This window comes from Pavona decussata, unplaced genomic scaffold, assembly GCF_977016875.1.
Source record: "Pavona decussata unplaced genomic scaffold, jaPavDecu1.1 SCAFFOLD_40, whole genome shotgun sequence".
Taxonomy (NCBI): Eukaryota; Metazoa; Cnidaria; class Anthozoa; order Scleractinia; family Agariciidae; genus Pavona; species Pavona decussata.
This window is the reverse complement of record NW_028145462.1, coordinates 52,501-74,747: the sequence shown is the minus strand read 5'-3', so window position 1 is coordinate 74,747 and position 22,247 is coordinate 52,501. Positions and strand designations below refer to the sequence as shown.

Genomic DNA, 22,247 nt, shown 5'->3' with positions numbered 1-22,247 from the left:
ACGGACTTCAGTCACATTTACGGATTTCAGTCCACAGACTGAAACGTTAAATCCAGCTTGAACGGAATTATGGATCATATTGCAAGATAACACTGCTCGTGCAGCAGCTTTCATTTGAGTCGTCACACTTAAGGAATTCATCCACAGACACAAAACAGAAACACGGGAATGTACTGCTCAGTAGCTTGCATTTGCATAAGGATTTCGTTCACATTTGAGGATTTCGTTTACAGACTCAAAACGCAGATCCACCTTGTACAGCATAATAAACAGTATCACAGGAAAGTACTTCTCAGTTGCTTCCATTTGAATGTTCACATTTTAGGATTTCTTCCACAGCCTCAACAACTAGAACCACCTTGTACAACATCATAAACAGCATTACAGGACAGTACTGCTCAGTAGCTTTCATTTGAATGGTCACACTTTAGGATTTCACCCACAGACGCAAAAGATAGAACCACCTTGTACAGCATAATAAACAGCAACAGAGGAGAGTACTGCTCAGTAGCTTAATGATTTCATCCACAGTCTTGAAAGTTAGGGTCATTTGAAACGGCACACTGGAATTTCATACACGTTTGTACTATCTTGTACAGAAATTTAAACAGTACCTCTTTTGGATTTTATACACAGACTCAAGACTTTGACCTGCCTTGTACAGCTTAAATTAAACAGCAACACACTGGAAAGTGCACTCATCTTTCATATGAGAGGTCACACATTAGAATTTGATCCGCAGACTCGGAAGTTGGAACCACCTTGTATCGCACAATCAACAATACAACAGGAAAGGTCCTGAACATCTTATGAATGGCCACACTTTGAAATTTAAAGCACACAAAACACGTTGTACAGGATAATAAACATCACCACCTTAAAGTGCTACTCAGTGGCTTCCATTGGAATAGTCACAATTTAAGATTTAATCCACCGACTGAAAAGTACGAACCATCTTATACAACAAGATAAATAGCAAGACAGGAAAGTGCTGCTCAGTAGCTTTCACTTGAATGGTCACACGTGAAAATTTCATCCACAGACTCAAAAGCTGGAACCATCTTGTACAGCGCGTTGAGGAGTATCATAGGAAACCACTGCTCATTAGCTTTGATTCTAGTGGTCGCTTGCTACAATTTGATCCACCGCGATTTGAGAAATAGAACCACCGTTTACAGCATAATAAATAGCACCACAGAAAATACTCAGTAGCTTCAATCCACAAAGGGGTCACACCCTTCTTACAAGAGTTAAGGGTTCCTGATTTTAGAGAAAGGGTTGATGCGCTCTGTCAATAAAAACTCCTCGTTCCTAAGTTCTTCTTTATCATCTTGTGTTTATGGACTAATGTTTTCAATGCAATCAGACCTTCTTTTAAGATTTTATGAATTTAATTCTGTTTATATATGGTCGCTCTAATGCCTTTCACTACCGCGATGGTCTAATTTTCCACAAATTGGGTGAAAATACGATTGTATGATGAGAGTAAAACGACAAGAAAACTATGTATTTAGCAGTCGGAAAAACTATGCAGACACAACAGCAATAATGACTGAAAAACCAAGAGAGAAAAGGTATTTTGGAACGTGACAGAGCAACGTAGAAGCAATTGTTAAAAAAGGAAACCAAAGCATAATAACAAAAGACAGAAAACTGTTGACATGCATGTATAAACAAACATGACTGATAAGAAACGAGCGTGAAAAACTATAGAGAAACAAAGGAAAACATAACTGACAAATTAAAGGCAGTAACTGAGAAAAAATAAAAATAAGGCAGAAAGATCTAGAGACTTTCCAGAGAAAACTACTAAATGCAAAACTATTGAAAAGGAAAAAGGGAACAAGACGGAGACTATAGAGTAACGAGAAGGCTGTACCAGAAAAAGATTAGAAAAAAAGTACGTAAGACACTGAAAAGGGGCACAAATGAAAAATACAAGAAACATGGCAGAGAAAAATACTACACAAAACTGGAGGTAAAAATGGCAGAAAACAACAGAAGAATTATGGAGAAAACTAGTTAGAAACAAAAGAGCAGCATCACAGAAAATTGAAAAATTGACAAGAAAAAGTGAAAATAATAAGATGAAAGATCGTACAAAAATAAAGATACAACAAAACTGACAGGAAGACAGAGACATACAATGAAAAAGACATGGATGCAAAACTACAACAAGGGAAACAGGAACAAAATTATGATAGAGAAAACGTTTGTGGGGAATCATAAATTATGACACAAAAATAATAACAAAAGAATGGGACATTTAGCTAGGGTGAAAAAGAGAGCAGAACAAAACAGAAAATTAAGAGAAAATAGAAACAAATAAAGAGCCGAACATGAAAACAACAACAACAACAACAACAACAACAACAACAAAAACAACCTAAAGTAGACAAAACAACAAAAAGGAAGAAATGTCTTACAACAAACCAAGAAAAATAATGATAAAAAAGAAACTGAAAACAAAATCATCTTTATTATAAATCTCAGATCATCTTTATTATAAATCTTTTCAGGAAAAACATTTCAGGAAAACAAGGAACGTTTTTAGGAGATTAAAAACAAATTATGCCGGACAGGAAAACCAGAGCAAAACTGTAGAAAAGCGTAGGCAAACCTCTTTACATATGAAAAGGAAGAAAAACTGTGAAAAAACAAGACAAAAACATGGAAAGAAACTAGAGCAAAATCTGGCAAACAGCAAAGAGGAAAGTCTTAGCCAAAAAAGAAAAAGTTGGGAAAACCTGATTCAGAAAAGGACAGCAAATTAAACTATCGGAGAGGAAAAGCAATTTTATAAATTCAAACATTTAATAAAAGCAAAGGGACAATTACAAAGGAAAAATGAAGAAACTAATATAGCAAAAAGCAGATCAAAACTGCACAGAAAAAAGGACAAAACTGTGGAAATGAACCGAAAAATTATCGGTTTAAATAATTGCTTACAGAACATGGCAAATTAGCTCAGTCATAACTACAGGGAAACTAACAATATAACTATATTCAAACGAGGACAAACTGTAGAAAACCAAAGGCAAAACGTTGACTGAGAAACAGGAATACAACAAATGGTAAAACGAACGTAAACATGCTGACACAAACGACAGCACAATAATACAGGATAACTAAAGTGGCACATAAGATAAGACAAAGGCGTATTAAGTAATCTGTTAGAACAGAAACGACTTTCCGGCATCTTCCTCGATTAATGCAGAACAGTATACATTCTTTCAAGGCATTTTTATAGTATGAGGTGTGATGCCTAACGGACATCGCGTTTAGACGAAATTTTTGTCGTTAGGGTGAAAGGCATTAGGGTATGTAAGTACAGGGCCCGGTTAGTTGAACCACAAGTTTACCAGCCTCTGTGTGAGTGATAAACCGTGCTTTTAAATGGCTGCATCGGTTATGAAATTAACGTCTCAATTTGTTTTAAAAAAAATTATATTAGACTTTGCCAAGTTATTAACCGACTCCGCCATTTAAATGCACAGTTGATCACACAAAGAGGATGGTAATCCTGTGCTTGAAAGACGGTTAACGCTGGTCCAGGTTAAACCATTTACTCTGTACAATCCGCCATTATTTTGAAACTGAAGTGAAAACTGCGTGAAATTCAAAACAATAAATAAGCAAAATCCGTCGACAAAAATCCTTTGTAAGATTTGATCTGAAAAGTTATCAATTGACAACTAAACGTTTTAAAAATCCAGGTAGAAAATTCTGCTGCTAAATTCTGAGTGATTGAGATCAGCTAAAAAGCGTGTTAACGCGGTTTATATTTTCATGCATTTGTCGGTTGTGGTAAATATTTACAAAAAAAAGTGCAGAGGTTATTATTCGCCGTTTGAGCCGTGCTAAATTTGTCAACTCTCGGCAGAATAATCTTCTACCTGGTATCGATCTGAAGTTTTAAAATTCGGCTTTTCGTAAAATTACAAAGTTTACAGAAATAATCTGCCATCAAGTTTCGATTTTTTTAATGGAAACATTTCATTTTGTGTCAAAAATATCGGATTGTATAGCCAGGGTGTCTAATGAAATTCGAACAGATTAGTAAGGTTTACATTTATTTGTAAGCAAAGTCCAAAACTGTTAGACAAAATTTGAATTTAAGGCTGGCGTTTAGCCTGGACAAGCTTCATTTTAGTTTAAGTAAAACCGGGCCCTGAAACTTTAGTGTTGCTCCAGAAAGCGCATTTTTCTTGGTTTAAAATGATTCAGTTTTCAATCGAGAAACGTTTTCTATGTGAAAGAAAGAGCTTATTGTTCCAAGGTATTAAACTCAAATTCTAAGTATTTGGAGTTTGTTGGTACTTATTTCAGTCGGGAAAATTTAATAAGTCTTTGCTTTTGAAATGGCTAAAAAAAAAAAAAATAAAAGGAAAACGCGCTTTTAAAGGGGGCTTGACAACTAGTAATTTGTAGGCTATTTCTTTTCAAATATTTTGTCTATGATTGATTGCCTTTACTAAGAAAAAAAGTGCTGTGCTTTTGATGTGGGTATTCTAGTACTGAGTCAAAAAAAATTCTAAGTCTTTTGGCGGGAAAATCTGTGCAGGTTTAAGCCGGATTTTGCCCTTCAAAAGTCAAGATATTTTTTTTGGTTTTGTGCTACTCTAATACTGAGTCAAAAAAATTCTAAGTCTTTTGGCGGGAAAAATCTGTGCAGGTTAAAGCCGGATTTAGCCCTTCAAAAGTCAAGAAATTTTTTTGATTTTGTGTTAGACCCGCGTTAAAAGCGCAGGACTTTTTTTCTTCTCGGCAACCTCTCCTAGGCAAAAAAATGTAAAAGAGATAGCCTACAAAATGACTTGTTACCAGGCCCCTTTTAAAAGCGCGAGTTTTTTTAATTTATTGTAATGAACACAAGACAAATAAAGAAGAACAATGGAATAATTAAGTTTCAAATTCTTTATTGACTAATTGATATATTGATAATTAATTATGTTACCTACTTAAGTAGTGATAATAATTACAAGTTATTGTTAAGTTGTGATAATAAAAGTAAATAAACTATTTTTGTTGACAATATTGTGAAACAAATTACTGAAGTCAAAAACGAAAAATTATAACTAAGTTTGTTTGGAAAATGAAAGCTTGAAGAAAAATATTAACTGCAGGTAAGTTTTTTTTTGAGAATGTAAACTTCAGCAATAGATAAACGATCTTTGAAATACAATACTGACCGAAGTCTTGAATTTTTTTCAAACTAAGATATTCTTTGAAACATTCAGGAAATTTGTTTGGCAAATTGAAGCAGTCGATCAGTTGTTTTCAAGAGTAGAAACATGGCGTGAATTGCGTTTGTGTGGAAATCAAATGTAAACATTTCAATTTTTAAATTGAACGGAGTGATACAAGAATTTTCTAGAGAGCTTTTTGGTAAAATGTTTAGCAAAATGCGTACAAAGACTTTGATTTCCACACAAACGCTACATTGGAGCCATGTTTGAACTCTCTAACTAGAAAAAGGTACGAATAGATCCTTCTCCAAAATGGCGGCCGAAAATTAAAATAAGTTAAAATTAAAACGTATACCAGCACTAGAAAGAGCACTTTTACGTTAGTAACCCTGCAAAGTTTCAGCATATCAGGTGTAATATCAGCTGAGAAAATGTAAGTTGAAAAATGAAAAATTTACGGACGTTTGTATGACTGGGGGTATGACGCATACCCCCAGTCATACAAACATCTGTAAATTTGTCAAATTTTATCTTACATTTCCTAAGCTGATATAACACCTAATATGCTAAAACTTTGCAAGGTTACTTAAGTAAAGGTGCTCTTTCCAGTGCTAATATTAGTTTTTCATTCAGTTCAATTTTAACTTATTCAAATCTGTTGCCGCCATTTTGGAAAAAGGTCTATTGCCGAAACCGAAGAAAAATGATAAGTGCACGATACAGGCTCTCATTTTTCTACTGACAATATTTTGGAACGCCTTCAAAACTATACTTTTTGCTATATGAAGTGTTTAAACTGTTAAGAAAGTTTAGATTCGAAAAATTCCTAGGATTTCAATCATGTTCTAGATATTTTCCACTTAACATATTCTATCGTAAGTTCCATGTTTCCGAGTAAAATTTTGCATCTTGGACTTACAAGCAATCATTTAGAGAGGATTCCAGTTAGGGAAATGAAGTTTCACCAAAATTAAAGACGTTTAAAAGAAACAAGGAATCGTCTGCTGTACTAGTGTAAGATTTTGTATCGTGCACTTATGAGTGATCCCGAATACCTATCGTTTGAGTCCTGAACCGACACTGCAAACAAGAAGTTCCAATCCTAAAGTGATGGCACTCTTTAAAACTTATTACTCCGCCTAAAATTTAACTATCTTCAAGCCAAACGTGTCTCCATCCAATTTATATGCGATTAAAACTTGTTAGCAGCCAGGTAATCTAAAATACCAGGCAGTGTTTTTAGTGGAAATTTAGTTAGAAACAGAGTCAGTTTGTTTGTTGAATTTTGTTACCGTCCATTTCGCAGCTTGAGGTTTTTTCCTCGCATTTTTACAGTTTGTTTGTTGAATTTTGTTATTAAAACTTTAACGTCCTTTTCGCAGCTTGACGTTTTTTCCTTTTATTTTAAAACTGGAACTTCATGTTTAGCACCGAGCGAGCTGAATCCTAAAATTAAATTTTCTACCTCAAACGCGTCCAGAAAAGTCCGATGTTCATTCTCTCTTGTGTTCAGTTGTACCTTGAGTTCCTTCCATGCTTTCTACCACTTTCTTCTTGCTCCTTGCCTTGTGTTTAATCCAACTTGAGATTAATAACTGAAAGACAAGAAAATCTACATTAATTATACACAAGTTGCAACATAAACAGCCTTCTTACATTTCGTTTGATATCAGCTGAGAAATTTAATGCATGGTAAATCAAGACAACCTTCGATTTAAAATTTTCGCTTAATGTATGCGAACGTACCTTTCCACGGATTAAGTCTATTTTATATACAACTACATGCTTGTTTCTTTATTCAAATGTTTCAGAAACACAACAACCGTCATGTAACAAAAGCGTATGACATCTTGAATTATTTGTTTTGCACACGGTGAAAGTCATCCTGCAGCTACAAGAATTTTACAAAAAAAATAAACATTGGCAATCAATCCTTTTTCAAAGAAATTGTCAAAAATTCAAGCAATTTTGTTCCAGTAAAATGGTAAACGAAACAGCGATTCTTAAGCTCTATGAAAATAAGTTGCAAAACAACCTTCGCAAAATCTCGATGAATTTTTTGCCAACTGTTGTTGTCTTTGAAAATGCTTGTTATTGTGCACAATTTGCACGCCTTTCACACTGCACGGACTAATTAATAATACATGACTGATTAACGATAATAGATTCATTTAAAACAATGGGACCCACAGCCTATTTCTAGCGAATTTTGACCCTCAATTTTCATGCAAAGCCTTAATGGTCTTGTGGTTAAGCAGACGCCTTGAATTACAACACGACGGCCTTATCTCTGCCGTCGTTTAATTTAAGTTGCTTCGAGGGGCTTGGAGTTCAAGCCCCGTCGGAGCCGACCAATTTTGTTTTGTTTTGTTTTTTTTTTCAAATCATAAATCGTTTTATTTTTCTAAAAACAATTTTCTTGTTTGTTTCGTTTTTTTATTGATTTATTTTTGTGCTTTTGGGCATATTTATAAAAAAGCTGTAATCCTGGTGGCGGCGCTTTTACGTCAAAAAACGAACATTAAAATTTAAAATTAAGGCGTTTGTAAGAGACCAATCGTGGTAAAATTTATCGATTTTTCTCGGTAGAGAGATAATTCGGCTCAGCTAAAACTTATTTTTTTTTGCCTAGGATAAATTCAAGACACATAAAACAGACACTAGATAAATAAAACCAGTTGCGCGCACTAAATTGGCGTGAAGATCTTAAATTTGGACGAATTTCAACTTCGAAATCGTAAGATGGCGAGCCTTCTTCATGCTACGAACACCAATAACATTGAATCGACCGTTACAACAGGTGCTATGAATGCACATCTAAGTTTAACGATACTACTGTTGATCTTCTCAACCAAAACTTGTTCGCAACTAAGAAAGAAATAAAGTTCAAGTTCAAGTCTAGAGTATTCGTTAATTATAAGAAATTTTGTCCGCATCAGTTCACTGATTGCACTATTTCGCCGTGTGATCTCACCACAGTGACCTATATGTGGCCTGTATTCATCTCCTGTGGGAGAACCAGGGTTGCTAAAAATTGCTTACAAACTCCTGTCTGTTAAAATTTTATTATTTCCGAAAACCTCACAAAATATTGTATTTTTTGTTCTAAGAAACCATTATATTGTTGCTAATTATTTTGCTTTGGGTATACACCTTTCAATGACAAAAAAGCCTAAAAAGCTAGTCAATTTATAGTAAGTTCAAACACGCTTTTTACGCGGGATGCCCTGAAGGGGCATACCGTGTCTAAAAACGGGTCGATTTCTTTTTTTTTTCTTCCTCGTAGCTACAAATCGGTACATTAATTACGCGGGATGCCCTGAGGGGGCATACCGTGTCTAAAAACGGGACGATTTCTTTTTCCTCGTAGCCACAAATCTGTATATTAATTTATTCATTAAACTCTCCCCTCTCCTACTCGGGATGTATTGTTCTGATTGTCTTCAACAAAAGCAGGCCAATCAAAATCCATTCTTGTCGCTTATATTGCGAGGGAGGGGACCCACTCAGCCCTACCTGTGTGACGTCAACGCATCATTTGATATATTTATCAAAAACGGATTAAATTTGTGGCGCGATATTGTTAACATGTTGTGGACTCAAGTGTGCCCTTTTCAAACGGAAATTTCACCATTTTGAAGCGGTGAATCGAAAGAATAACTTCTAAGAAGTACTCGACATCTAAAACGGTGGAAATTGGAGAGTTCCTGGCGGAGGAATCGTGCTTTCTTTGACAGTCTTAGACGACGATTGCAGACAGAAAAGAGGTCATTGAAAAGCTTACGTTATCGCAATGGAATTCCCGCAATTTCCCTTGAAACCCTCAGCACAAGGGAAACAACGTAACGCGATCGTCGTGACTCAAACTATTCCATTAGCAAGGATTGTTTTATAAATCTGCGAAACATACAGTTGGAATAAATGAATCAGCCGCAGCATCACGCGTAATGCCAGTATAGCAGGCATCTTGTTTATTCATTAAACTCACCCCTCTCCTACTCGGGGTGTATTGTTCTGATTGTCTTCAACAGAAGCAGGCCAATCAAAATCCATTCTTGTCCCTTATATCGCAAGGGAGGGGACCCACTCACCCCTACCTGTGTGACGTCAACGCATCATTTGATCTATTTATTAAAAACAGATTAAATTTGGCCCCATATTGTTAACATGTTCTGGACTCAAGTGTGCCGTTTTCAAAAGGAAATTTCACCATTTTGAAGCGGCAAATCGAAAGAATAACTTCTAAGAAGCACCCAACATTTAAAACGGTGGAAATTGGTAAATTCCTGGCGAAGGAATCGTGCTTTGTTTGACAGTCTTAGACCACGACGCGAGACTGAAAAGAGGTCATTGACAAGCTTACGTTATCGCAATGGAATTCCCGCAATTTCCCTTGAAACCCTGAGTAGCGTAACGCAAGGGAAACAACGTAACGCGTAACGCGATCGTCGTGACTCAAACTATTCCATTAGCAAGGATAGTTTTATCAATCGGCGAAGCATACAGTTGGAATAAATGAATCAGCCCCAGCATCACGCGTAATGCCAGTATAGCAGGCATCTTGTTTATTCATTAAACTCTCCCCTCTCCTACTCGGGATGTATTGTTTTGATTGTCTTCAACAAAAGCAGGCCAATCAAAATCCATTCTTGTCGCTTATATTGCGAGGGAGGGGACCCACTCACCCCTACCTGTGTGACGTCAATGCATCATTTGATATATTTATTAAAGACGGATTAAGTCGCGCCATATTGTTTTAACATGTTCTGGACTCAAGTGTGCCGTTTTCAAAGGGAAATTTCACCATTTTGAAGCGGCAAATCGAAAGAATAACTTCTAAGAAGCACCCGACACGTAAAACGGTGGAAATTGGTGAGTTCTTAGTGAAGGAATCGTGCTTTGTTTGACAGTCTTAGACCACGACGCGAGACTGAAAAGAGGTCATTGAGAAGCTTACGTTATCGTAATGGAATTTGACAAATTTCCGCTGATAGTCTGAGTCGCGTCACACACGGAAAACAACGTAACGCGATCGTCGTGACTCAAACTATTCCATTAGCAAGGATAGTTTTATCAATCGGCGAAGCATACAGTTGGAATAAATGAATCAGCCCCAGCATCTCGCGTAATGCCAGTATAGCAGGCATCTTGTTGGTCATTAATTGAGATTGATGTTTCTAAATATGACAGTACTATCTCGCTCTTTGATAATAACTGATTGGTCAAGATTTTTTCAAGATTTTGACAGCCTGTTTTCTCCAAATTTGATTTTTTTTACCTGATGAGAAATTTTAAGTTTATTCTCGTCACGTTTACGTTGTTACACCATTGATTCGATTTTTACTGATTTTGGTAAAATTTGGACCAATTTCGTTTTCTGTTTTGGAGATATCGAGAGATCCAAGATGGCGCCTATGCCGAACAAATGATTTGATTCTCATGGGAATTGACGTCATTGGTCCACTTTGTGGGCCTCTCAAAGAAAAGCAAATATTTTTATATAATTAAGTTGATGAGATAATTTGGGCATTGTAAAGAAGAAAACAGTTTGGGCCATATTATACACGAGTCAAGTCCAAGCAACAACCGTGGACGATAATCCTGCTGGTATACGTTGGATCAATTGTTGATCTGATCGGCTTAACAAAGACAAATGATAAAAGAAGCAGAGACCGATACAACGTAGAATTACGGTTTAAAGGTTACTATATTTCGGCTGGCCAAACCAGCCTTCTTCATTATACCTGAAGAAGGCTGGTTTGGCCAGCCGAAATATAGTAACCTTTAAACCGTAATTTTTCTTTTAATCGGTCTCTGCTTCTTTTATCATATTATACACCCCCAAGTACTAGTCTTAATGGTCTTGAAGTTAAGAAGCGGGGACACCTGCCCCCTCCCCTCTCCTCTCCCACTGGCTCAGGCTGAATAGTATTAAAACTATGCTTGAAACAGACGAACTTATAGCAAACTTTGTAAGAAACGTCAAAATTCAAATTTTCATTATCATCGAATAAGAGAAAATCTTCCAAACAGTTTCCTCTGATTAGATAGCACACTTATTTGGAAAAACGAAAATTTTCCCGCTAATATTTCGTAGGTGATTGGTATTCTTGTGCTGGATCGATCAGAATCTATTTGTAAATTACAACGTAGTGCTTTATACCGACAACCTGTACCTTCCAACAAAAAAATTGAAATATTAAATAAAATGGTTTATATGTAAATCAGGTTTTTTTACGGCTTTGTGTTTGTAACCTTTCTCCTCCAAGTTTCTTTTCAAGGTTATGTTCCTTGTAAGATTTTCATAAAATTTGCTTCATATAAAATAAAAGCCATTTGCTTCTTTGTTGTTGTTGTTGTTGTTGTTGTTGTTGTTGTTGTTTTGGTTGCTATGGTAACCGATTTTACTAATTAAGTCTAAGATTAAGACTTTGATCACGTGTCTATGCTCCGAATTGTAATCTGATGAAAGCTAGAACCTTGTTCTCACAAATAATGATTTACAATTTGACGTACAAAGTCAAGACTAAACTGCTGAATTACAACTAAGCCTAATGTAGGCGGAAAACAAAACAATGGTTAAAAAACTACATTTGCACGTGTCTATTTATGCTTTTTTTTTTTAATTTTTCGTTTTTTAAGTCCATTACGAATCGAACACTTGAAAAGACTTTTACTTCAATTCAAAACATTGTGAGGTAAAAGACTACAAAATGCCCAGCAACCAGTATGAGAACAGCATCTATTGTCTTAATCCAAAAAACAAATAATAAAATCACCGATAAAATCGAACGTCTTTTCTGAGTCATCATGACACCACTTTTTAAATTCAGGTCAGGTTGTTTCTTGCGCTAATTTTGATAGAAAATAAACGACATGACGTCATTAAGCGCTGTTATGAAACGGTGGCTTGTTATTTGAAAACTAAGCGTGCTCTTTCAATAAGTGCACTGAACCATCAATTACCACAGAAAAAGATTCAGGGAATCGAAAAGTTAAAATTTGCTTTAGTTTAGGCCAAAATATTCGGATAACGACCATTTTGGATGAGAACTAAGGCGTTTTTGCTTCGGCGATAAAGCGGCGCTTTTATCATCATCATCGCTGGCAATTTTCTAAAAATAGCGGCTGACATCACTCAGACTTTACTACTTATCCCTGATGATTTGTCTGTTTCATTAATCGATTCAAATTATAATCAATTCAAGTATAATTGGGATCAAATCGGTTGAACAAAATCAAATTCAGTGCAATCCACCATTTCAAAAACTGACTTATTTTAGCTTATTTAAGTTCTTACCTTGTTTGTGGTGTTTCCTCTTTATCCAATGACTCCACCTTGTTCCCTTTGATCCAGTCTTTCATTTAACTTCCTGAAAATACGAATCATCAAATGAACATCAAATGAATCAAATGAATTATCAATTTTCAGTTTAACGTCTGATGATTTATTTGGTAACGGACGTCTTCCAAAATGACCTTAGATCCTATCGAGCTTTCTTCCTTTTCTTGTCAATGTTAAAGAGGAAATTGCATGATCACATAAACCAGAGTTTATAATTTAAAAGTGATTTTGGAGGAGTGATGTATATTTATTCATCAGCTCTAAACTGTTTTTAGAACAGAAGCAAGGTGTCTATTTGATTTTGCAGCCGTAATCTCAAGTGTCACTCGGTCACCAACACCTCGCCCCAGTCCATGTGGCTCACTGCTAAGTGCCGGTAGGTTCCCCCTACAGTTCCCTCTTTCTTCACATTCATAAACGTTTTCAGATAATCGAAGTTCTATTAAAACCTTACAAAATTTTAATCTAAGGCATCCACTATAATTGTTAATAAAATTAATGTGCATTTTGTATAGCCTGGCCAGGGAGGAGGAACGGGGATATACTTTAGAAGTTTTATGAAGTAAAAGAAACAAGAAGTCCCCCTGGCCTTTTTAACCACACTCCTATAGGATGCCCTTAACCTACCCTCATACAGCTAAATTTGAACTGAATAATTTTTAAATTTAATTTGCAGTAAACGTGATCAGAATAAATAAAGACTTGCAAAAACTAAACTGCAGAGTAATTAATAATTGTAAAAGTTCCTCAACAGAAAGTAAACAGTTTTTTAAAATATCAGCAAAGTTTAGACCCAAAAAGGTAAAACAAATCTTTATGACACAGCCCACTTCAAAGTAAATTATTGAACAGTTTCAAAGTTCTTACCTTGGCCGCAATGTTTCTTTGTTTAATCCAGCAATACTAACTTGTTCCCTTGGATTCTTTACTGTTGTTTCCTCTTTCAATTCTCTTCTGATTATCGCTCCTGAAAATTCAAATAATCAACTTGATTATTCTGCAGCAAATACTACATCTATATCTTTATTGATCTCAATAAAAGAAGGCCCAACTAAAGAAGTCCTATTTCAGTCGCAGCCTCCAGAGAAAAACATCAAAAATCGTAATAAATTAACCCAATAACCACAAAATCAACAAGAAGAAACTGTTACTTTGAGAGATCAACCGTGAAAAATCGAACCAGATGCGGGTTAAATAATTCGACTCTCATGTGAACTGTATTCGACAAAACATAAATAAGCCGTCGACCATGGAAGCTCCCCGCGTCCCAATTACATGTTACCATCAGCCACTGCGAAGCCAGCAAAGTATTCTGTTGTTTTATATCCTACAATCTTTGTAAAGAAACTGATTGTATCATTTAAAAAAGCTCTCACCTTTACAGTTTCGTCTTTATTCAGTGATTCCATCGTCACATTTCCACTCTGAATACCTTAAATCTACTGACCAAGCTTTTCTGAAAAGGCAGATTATCAAATCAGTATCCAATTTCAAAGTTACAATAAAGCAAGATCGATTGTAATTGCCAGAACAAGAAAAAATTATAGCTTTTTGCATTTAGAACCGCTTTTACGAAATGTTATCCCTGCAGATACAATGGCTGTCCTTATTTCTCTTTCCTATTTTATAACCTGTGTTAACACACAGCATTTAGAAACGACTATCCCATGTATATAAATGATTTGCAAATTTTGCGCGCGTCAATGGCTTCAAAAATTTTATTGTTAATCAACAATTTTGACCAAGCAGAACAGTTTCAACATTCTTTCAAAATGCTGAAATAGCAAGGATATACAAAAGTCGTATTATATTTAACATAGTAGTGTATTTTACGAAGCAGAAGTGAGGCCAAAATTTCCGTTTTATAGACAAGTTTCCAAGTTAGCTGCTCTGAGCGAACAACAAGCACGTGTTTTTAAAAGTTAGCTGAAAAGGACAAAATTAAGCGAGCAATATTTCCAAAAGCGGGGCTTACCTTCTACGCTTACGCAAACTTCTTTCCCTCAAAAATGCCTTCCAATTTTACCATTTTCCGCTTGTAATTTCAAGAAGACAGTTCATCCGATTTTTCGAAGAGATGCTTCAGAAATCCGCGAGATGCTTGCAAAATTAGTCATGAATATGAATTAGTAACTGGAAGCCAATCGCTGCCAATTACGCAAAATATGTCACGCGCTTTTGTTTGCACGTGCAAAGAGAAAGACACTGCATGCCCTGGGTATAAAGTTCCCAAGCAAAATGAGCTTAGATTGGTTCTAAGCGAAAAGGTTGCTGTTATTTCCGAATTAAAAACAAGAGATAAATATCTCGTTTTAAGCCGGAAAGGTGAAGAAAACGATTGCATGCTATCAAAAGCGTGATTTAAAAAAAAAAATGGTTCGTCGAGACAACTACTGAAAATAAGCTCCCAAACCGTAATTTAGCTGACTACATCGCCAAAGAGGCAATCATCTCCCTGGACCGTCACCTTAAACAAGGAGATTGCCATCTCCTAACGTCATCTCCTTAAACAAGTGAGTCCCGTGTGCTCGATTCGCAGTTTTAAATTGCGCTCATAAAGATGTTAGGCTCTGTCCCCACTAATTCCTATAAATTTGAGAGCACATCTTGTTTTCTCCGGATTAGTCCGGTCGATGTATTATTTCACCCTGGAGAGAGCTTTCAATCTGTTTCCGGTGGTCAAAAACGCTGTTTTAGTGTGGCTAGAGGGCCAAACTGGAGAAAAAAAGGGATGCGTTTTCAAATTTCTGCGATTTAGTGTGGACAAAGCCCCCGAGTTGTGCAAAGGATTTGAACGTAATAAGAACATCATGTCGTCCACTTGACATTCACCTCAACTTTGTTCCAGAGACAATAAAAGCAAAGAACCTTAAACAGCTTCTTGTGAGCAAATCATTTCAAACCATCTTAGGTTTTCTTAAAAGGCAGTATGCGGCGCTGTTGTCATCCGTCCGAATAGCGCTTGAATCAGTAAGCTACCGGCGTAAAAAATATATTATTCTTATTTGACCGGAAACCGTTCTTTAAAAAACAATTACTTTATTCATCTTTATCGATATCGTACCAACCATCGTGTGGAATTCTTTATTTTAATAAAACAATTGCAGGTGATCATGTAAAAACGTTGGTGCTTTGAAGAAATGAGTTGAGTCTAACGTGGCGCTTGTGTGCGTAGTGAACAAACATCACGTGGTGTGAGAAGTTGGATATTTGATTTTTTAACCAAAAAATTCCGGATTTTTCGCACAAATTGAAAACAAGTGTTCCTTTTCAAGTCGGTTAAGGTTTCTATACACGCAAATTCCACAAAGACACAGTGAATATACGAGTAAGATGAGGTCTGCCAGATCCTGGGAACGATAGAATAGCGCGCGCGAATTTAAAACTTCACGCGCGCAACGTCACAAACAAATGGATGTCGTAAAAAAATACTTGTCGTTGCTGCGATACGAAACGTTTATTAACGTACCTGTGTTTGGTGCCATTGCTAGAAAAATATTCTTTGTTTACGATGGCTTTGGAATGAAGACCTTCTGCTTTGTTGTTCTCAGTAGCTTTGTTGCTTCTCTTTCGTCTTACTCCGTTCAAGGTGAGATACTATTTCGACCTTTAGAAAACGAATGCTCTGCCTTACCACTGAGCTACAGGAGACTAGTGGAAGCCTAGGCCATTAAACTAGGTTCTTGCGACAAACATCCTGCATACAGTCAACTCCCTTTATTGCGGACAACCTCGGGACCGCGAGTTAGTGTCGTTAATAGCAAGAGTCCGTCATAGCGGGAACTTATTTCAGTCAAGTGCCTGTAATTTATTTTTGCCGGGGATTTAGCTGCTGTCCGTATTCTCGGGGTGTCCTAATATTATAGACTATTGATTTTCGCCTAATTTTCATCCTAATACTACACACTATGGATTTTCGCCTCATTTCCACGCTAATTCTTAAGACTATGGATTTTCGACCAATTTTCATCCTAATACTATAAACTATGGCTTTCACTTAATGTTAATCTTAATACTATAGACTATGGATTTTCGCCTAATTTTCATCCTAATACTATAGACTATCGGCCAATCTTCAACCTAATACTATAGCCTATAAATTTTTGGCTAAACTTTCATCCTAATACCAGAGACTATGGATTTTCGCTAAATTTTCATCTTAATACTATAGACTATGGATTTTTGCCTAGTTTTCATCCTACTACTATGGATTTTTACTAAAGTTTCATCCTAATACTATAGACTATGGATTTTTGCCTTATTTTCATCCTAATACTATTGACTATAGATTATCAGCCAATTTTCATCCTAAAACTATAACCTATGGATTTTCGCTAAATTTTCATCCTAATACTAGAGACTATGACTTTTTGCCTAATTTTCATCCTAATACTATAGGCTATGGATTTTCGCTTAATTTTCATCCTGATACTATAGATTATGGATTTTCGCCTAATTTTCAGCCTAATACTATAGCCCATAATTTTCGCCTAATTTTCATCCTAATACTATAGACTATGGATTTTTGCCTAATTTTCATCCTAATACCATAGCCTATAGATTTTCGTCCAATTTTCCTTCTAATACTATACACTAAGGATTTTCGCCTTATTTTCATCTTAATACTATAGACTATGGATTTTCGTCCAATTTTAATCCAAATAATATTGGCTATAGATTTTAGGCCAAATTTCATCCTAATACTATAAACTATGGATCTTCGTCCAATTTTAATCCAAATAATATTGGCTATAGATTTTAGGCCAAATTTCATCCTAATACTATAGACTATGGATTTTCACCTAATTTTCATTCTAATACTATAGACTATTGATTTTCGCTAAATTTTCAACCTAATACTCTAGAGTATGGATTTTCGTCCAATTTTCATCTTAATACTATAGATCATGGATTTTCGTACAGTTTTCATCCTTATACTATAGACCATGGATTTTCGCTAAACTTTAATCCAAATGCTATACACTATGGATTTTCGCCTAATTTTCATCCTAATACTATAGGCTATCGATTTTCGCTAAATTTTCAACCTAATACTCTACAGTATGGATTTTCGTCCAATTTTCATCTTAATTCTATAGACCATGGATTTTCGTCCAATTTTCATTCTTATACTAAAGACCATGGATTTTCGCTAAATTTTCATCCTTATACTATACAATATAGATTTTCGCCTAATTTTCATCCTAATGCTGGAGCCTATGCATTTTCCTCCAATTTTCTTCCCAATACTATAGACTATGAATTTTCGCCTAGTTTTCATCCAAGTACTTTAGGCTATGGATTTTCGCTAAATTTCCATCCTAATACTATAGACTATGGATTTTCGCCTAATTTTCATCCTAATACTATAGACTATGGATTTTCGCCTTATTTTCATCTTAATACTATAGACCATGGATTTTCGCCTAGTTTTCATCCTAATACTACAGGGTATGGATTTTCGCTAAATTTTCATCCTATTACTATAGACTATGGATTTTCGCTAAATTTCCATTCTAATACTATAGACTATGGATTTTCGCCTGATTTTCATCCTAATACTACAGGGTATGGATTTTCGCTAAATTTTCATCCTAATACTATAGACTATGGATTTTCGCCTTATTTTAATCTTAATACTATAGACTATGGATTTTCGCCTAGTTTTCATCCTAATACTACAGGGTATGGATTTTCGCTAAATTTTCATCCTATTACTATAGACTATGGATTTTCGCTAAATTTTCATCCTAATACTATAGACTATGGATTTTCGCCTGATTTTCATCCTAATACTACAGGGTATGGATTTTCGCTAAATTTTCATCCTATTACTATAGACTATGGATTTTCGCTAAATTTTCATCCTAATACTATAGACTATGGATTTTCGCCTAACTTTCATCCTAATACTACAGGGTATGGATTTTCGCTAAATTTTCATCCTAATACTATAGGCTATGGATTTTCGCCGTATTTTAATCTTAATACTATAGACTATGGATTTTCGCCTAGTTTTCATCCTAATACTACAGGGTATCTATTTTCGCTAAATTTTCATCCTAATACTATAGACTATGGATTTTCGCCTAATTTTCATCCTAATACTATAGGCTATGGAGTTTTGCCTAATTTTCATCCTAATACTATAGACTACTGATCTTCGCCTAATTTTTATCCTAATACTATAGGCTGTGGATTTTGGCCTATTTATGATTCTAATACTATAGACTAGGGCTCTTCGCCTAATTTTCATCCTAATACTATAGACTACGGATTTTGACCTATTTTCATCCTAATACTACAGAGCGTAGATATTCGCCTAATTTTCATCCTAGTACTATAGACTATGGATTTTCGCTAAATTTTCTTTCTAATACTATAGACTATTGATTTTCGCTTAATTTTCATCGTAATACTATAGACTATGGATTTTCGCCCAATTTTCATCCTAATACTATAGGCTATGGATTTTGGCCTGTTTATCATTCTAATACTACAGGGAAAAAGACCTTTGAACGGATCTTCAAGGGCCTACGAGGAAACGGTGCATCGAAGAAAATTGTATCCTTCCCTCCCCTTCCCTGAGAATCCCTGAAGCCTGTATAAACGTGGAAATTATGGGGACGCTGCTGCTTAGATGGGATGCACCATTCATTGCTTAATTTAGCAATGCTGCAGGAGGCAGGATGTTCATCAATCTTGAGGTGGAAGCAGGGCCCTGAGGTGGAAGTTAGGGACAGGGTGTACCGCATCCTGAAGATAATGACATGGAAGACAAGAGTGAAGAGGAAGAAAAATCGAGCCTAAGGAAGGAGGCGCTTGAATATTTCCATGATTTGTACGAATTTTGCTCGACCCCCTTCCCCCTTTTCGTTCATTTTTATTTTATTATTATTATTATTTTTTTTTGGGGGGGGGTGGGGTGGGCAGCAGCCCCCGTTCAAAGCCATCTCGTTTCGCGTGGCTGATTTTTTTTGCTGGTTTTATTTTGAGTGATTTCTTTATCATTTACTATCCAGTAACAAACAAACAGTGAGGATAAAATTAAGTTACAATTTATTTTTATAAACAACCTCTTTGCGAAAACGTTAAGTATGCATTAGAATGGCAATGTAAAATACGAAAAAAATTATTGAAAGTTTTTTCACGAACGTCCTGAAATACACGTGACTTTCATATTAAACAGAGTAAATTTGCCATTTTCTGTTGACTTCCTGTTGGTGGGAAAACGACATTTTCACTATGACGTCATTTGACTGCAAGTACCAAAATCCTGCAGTCTTTTGTTTTCTCATGCTAATTAGAACTATTGTTGTTTACTCCCTCTTGTTTGAATTGGTTGTTAGGGAACTGGTCATAACAAGTTTGTTCGAAGAGGAGCCACCTTGTCTGGGTAGGGGGGTTATCGAAGACACCACCTATCTCATGAACATTACCGACAACATTTTATTGGCTTTGAAATTTGAGTTGACACAAATATTCAGTTAGCAAGAGTCAGCATTGCTAGATAAACAAGAAAAGTGAGGTTTGAATCTCATTGTCATTTTTTACTGCTGGATAGAGGGGTGGCTATGCAATAAAGACACCATCTTTTGAGGTTGAGGAAAGGGGTGCAGGCAGAGGCCACGATCTATTTTGTGGTTTGGTGGGTCCTGTTCGAGTATAGTAGTTTTGACCACTTCCCGTACTAGAATGGATACTCCAAAACAAGGTTGGACACCTTAAGATTTTTACACAACAGAAATCTTATGATTCTTACGCAGAAGAAATGTTATTTCAAACGATAAAAGGAGTTTACTCAAATTAGTGTACGCCTCAAACCCGGGTCATTTGCTTCATATTTCCTATCCATATCCACTAGACCAAAGAAGGCTAGCTGACGGAAATGATAATTTTTAACTTATTTCAGAGGGTGAGCCATGACAACCAATGACAGCTAACCGTTTTCAAATCAGTGCTTAGGCCTAAATAGTGTGGATCAGTGCTTAACTCCCAAAACGGATGTTCTCTGCTTAAACGGAGTTCTATTCTCTCAGTTCTCTGTCTAACAAATGGGCTTCTGTTCTCTTCTACGTCAGGGCTATCACGAATACTACATTGTGTAAACACCATAAGTTGTCCAGTCTTGTTTTGTCCACTCTGGTAGTTTGTACGCAAATGACGCCATCACGAACTGATGGCCTATTACATACTTGGATTTAGCGTTTGATTGGGAACACTTTGTGATATGCCATAACTTCTTGACAGTTCTGATTACGCGTTAGTCGCGTTTGAACCGGGTGTTCGATTTTATTAAAAAAGTGGTTATATTTCATGGATTCCGATTTTAGTTGTTGCTTTTTTATTTTTAAGAATTGCGAATAATTTAAATTTTACAAGACTTCTCGCAGACTGTATCAATATATTACTTATTAACAAACTTACACTGACATTTTTCCTTTGAATTCAATTTCCACGAAGACATAAGTCTATTTTGCTTTTTGACAATTTTTGGATGAAATCCGGAGATTATTTAGTTTTGAGCTCAAGCACTGTTAACGTAGCCTTTTTTGGGGGGAGGGTTGGGGGAGGGGATGATCGTCACGCATCACTTTAATTACCCGCACTGACGTTGCGTGACAATTCAAATAACGGCCGTTTGTGAGACAACTGTTCGGGGATGAAACGATTCATGTGCTAACATGACACGTATACTGGCGTTTTTGTTGCCGTTATACCGCTGACGTCAGCTTATAAGGAGTTGCGGATTGAATTTGTTGTAACGATTAACTTTTTCTTCAAGCTAGAATTACGTAAAATGAGTTTCTTCAGGTGTATGTTCTGTGTGGATTTGGCGAGCTGCACACGGCTGAAACAGACCAGCGATTTGCACAGGCTGCCTACATTTTGTGATCCTGCAAAAGAAGGAAAACTAACTTTCAAAGTTGTTTACAGCTAATCCTACTGTTTCAGACTTCTCATAGTCGTTTTCTTTCAAGGAAAGACGATGGAGAAGCAAATTGCAGATCGAGGGCAAAAATCGTACATACCGTATTTTCTTGATTAAACGCCCCCGGCGTTTATTTAAAATTAGACAGTTTTGATCCGGCGTCTTTTCGAGGCCGGCGTTTATTAATGAAATGCAATTTTCAGCCATTTTTCCAGGTTGATTTATTATTACCGATCCTCGGAAACCTAGGGGCAGTTCGTCAGTGCTGGACGATTTTTCCGTGGATTACCTGAAGTTACAGTATTATGGTACCGTACATACGGCATGTGTACCATGTTGCAATCAAGATTTGTATCACTAACAAACAGCACATAAACAATATATGAATGATGTAAGAGCAAGTAAATGATATGAGTACAAAGTCTTAAGTTTATAAACGGTTATGCTGCCAACGTCCTCCTTGTTTGTGTCAGCCGATGTGTGCAAATTATTTAAGTTTTAATTGTACATGATAATCTTCGTAAACCACAATTTCATTAAGTTCTTCGTAGATGTCTGGCTCTAAATCCGTAAATGGGTCATTTTCATCTGCAGGAGTGGCTTGTTCCAGCGCATTGAAAAATGCTGCGGCCCTTTCTGTGAAGTCCTGCTTTCCATCGCTCAGTGGAATAAACGCCGGGACCCCGAGAATGGTGTTGTCAGACTTCTCATAGAACATACTTTAACCCCTTCAGTCGTCACCCCTTTAAATCTTCCCCTTGACGTGTAAACGCCGACTAAT

At 36.1% G+C, this 22,247-nt stretch overlaps 1 protein-coding gene and 1 long non-coding RNA gene across 2 annotated transcripts in view; both read right to left on the bottom strand.

Moving 5' to 3' along the window:
- Positions 1-6,584: 6,584 nt before the first annotated feature.
- On the bottom strand, positions 6,585-13,503 carry LOC146482996 (uncharacterized). Its single transcript, XR_014863896.1, has 3 exons — positions 13,402-13,503; positions 12,490-12,562; positions 6,585-6,784 (listed from the first exon to the last, which is right to left on the bottom strand). It is a non-coding gene; the product is annotated as an uncharacterized LOC146482996 (long non-coding RNA).
- A 5,999-nt stretch (positions 13,504-19,502) lies between these two features.
- Positions 19,503-22,247, bottom strand: part of LOC146482995 (serine/threonine-protein kinase 11-interacting protein-like) — a 32,320-nt gene continuing 29,575 nt past the window's right edge. The window contains exon 34 of the mRNA XM_085106261.1: positions 19,503-21,431. Coding sequence (XP_084962387.1) covers positions 21,417-21,431 — 15 coding nt within the window. The 3' untranslated portion in view covers positions 19,503-21,416. The remainder of the gene's footprint in view (positions 21,432-22,247) is intronic.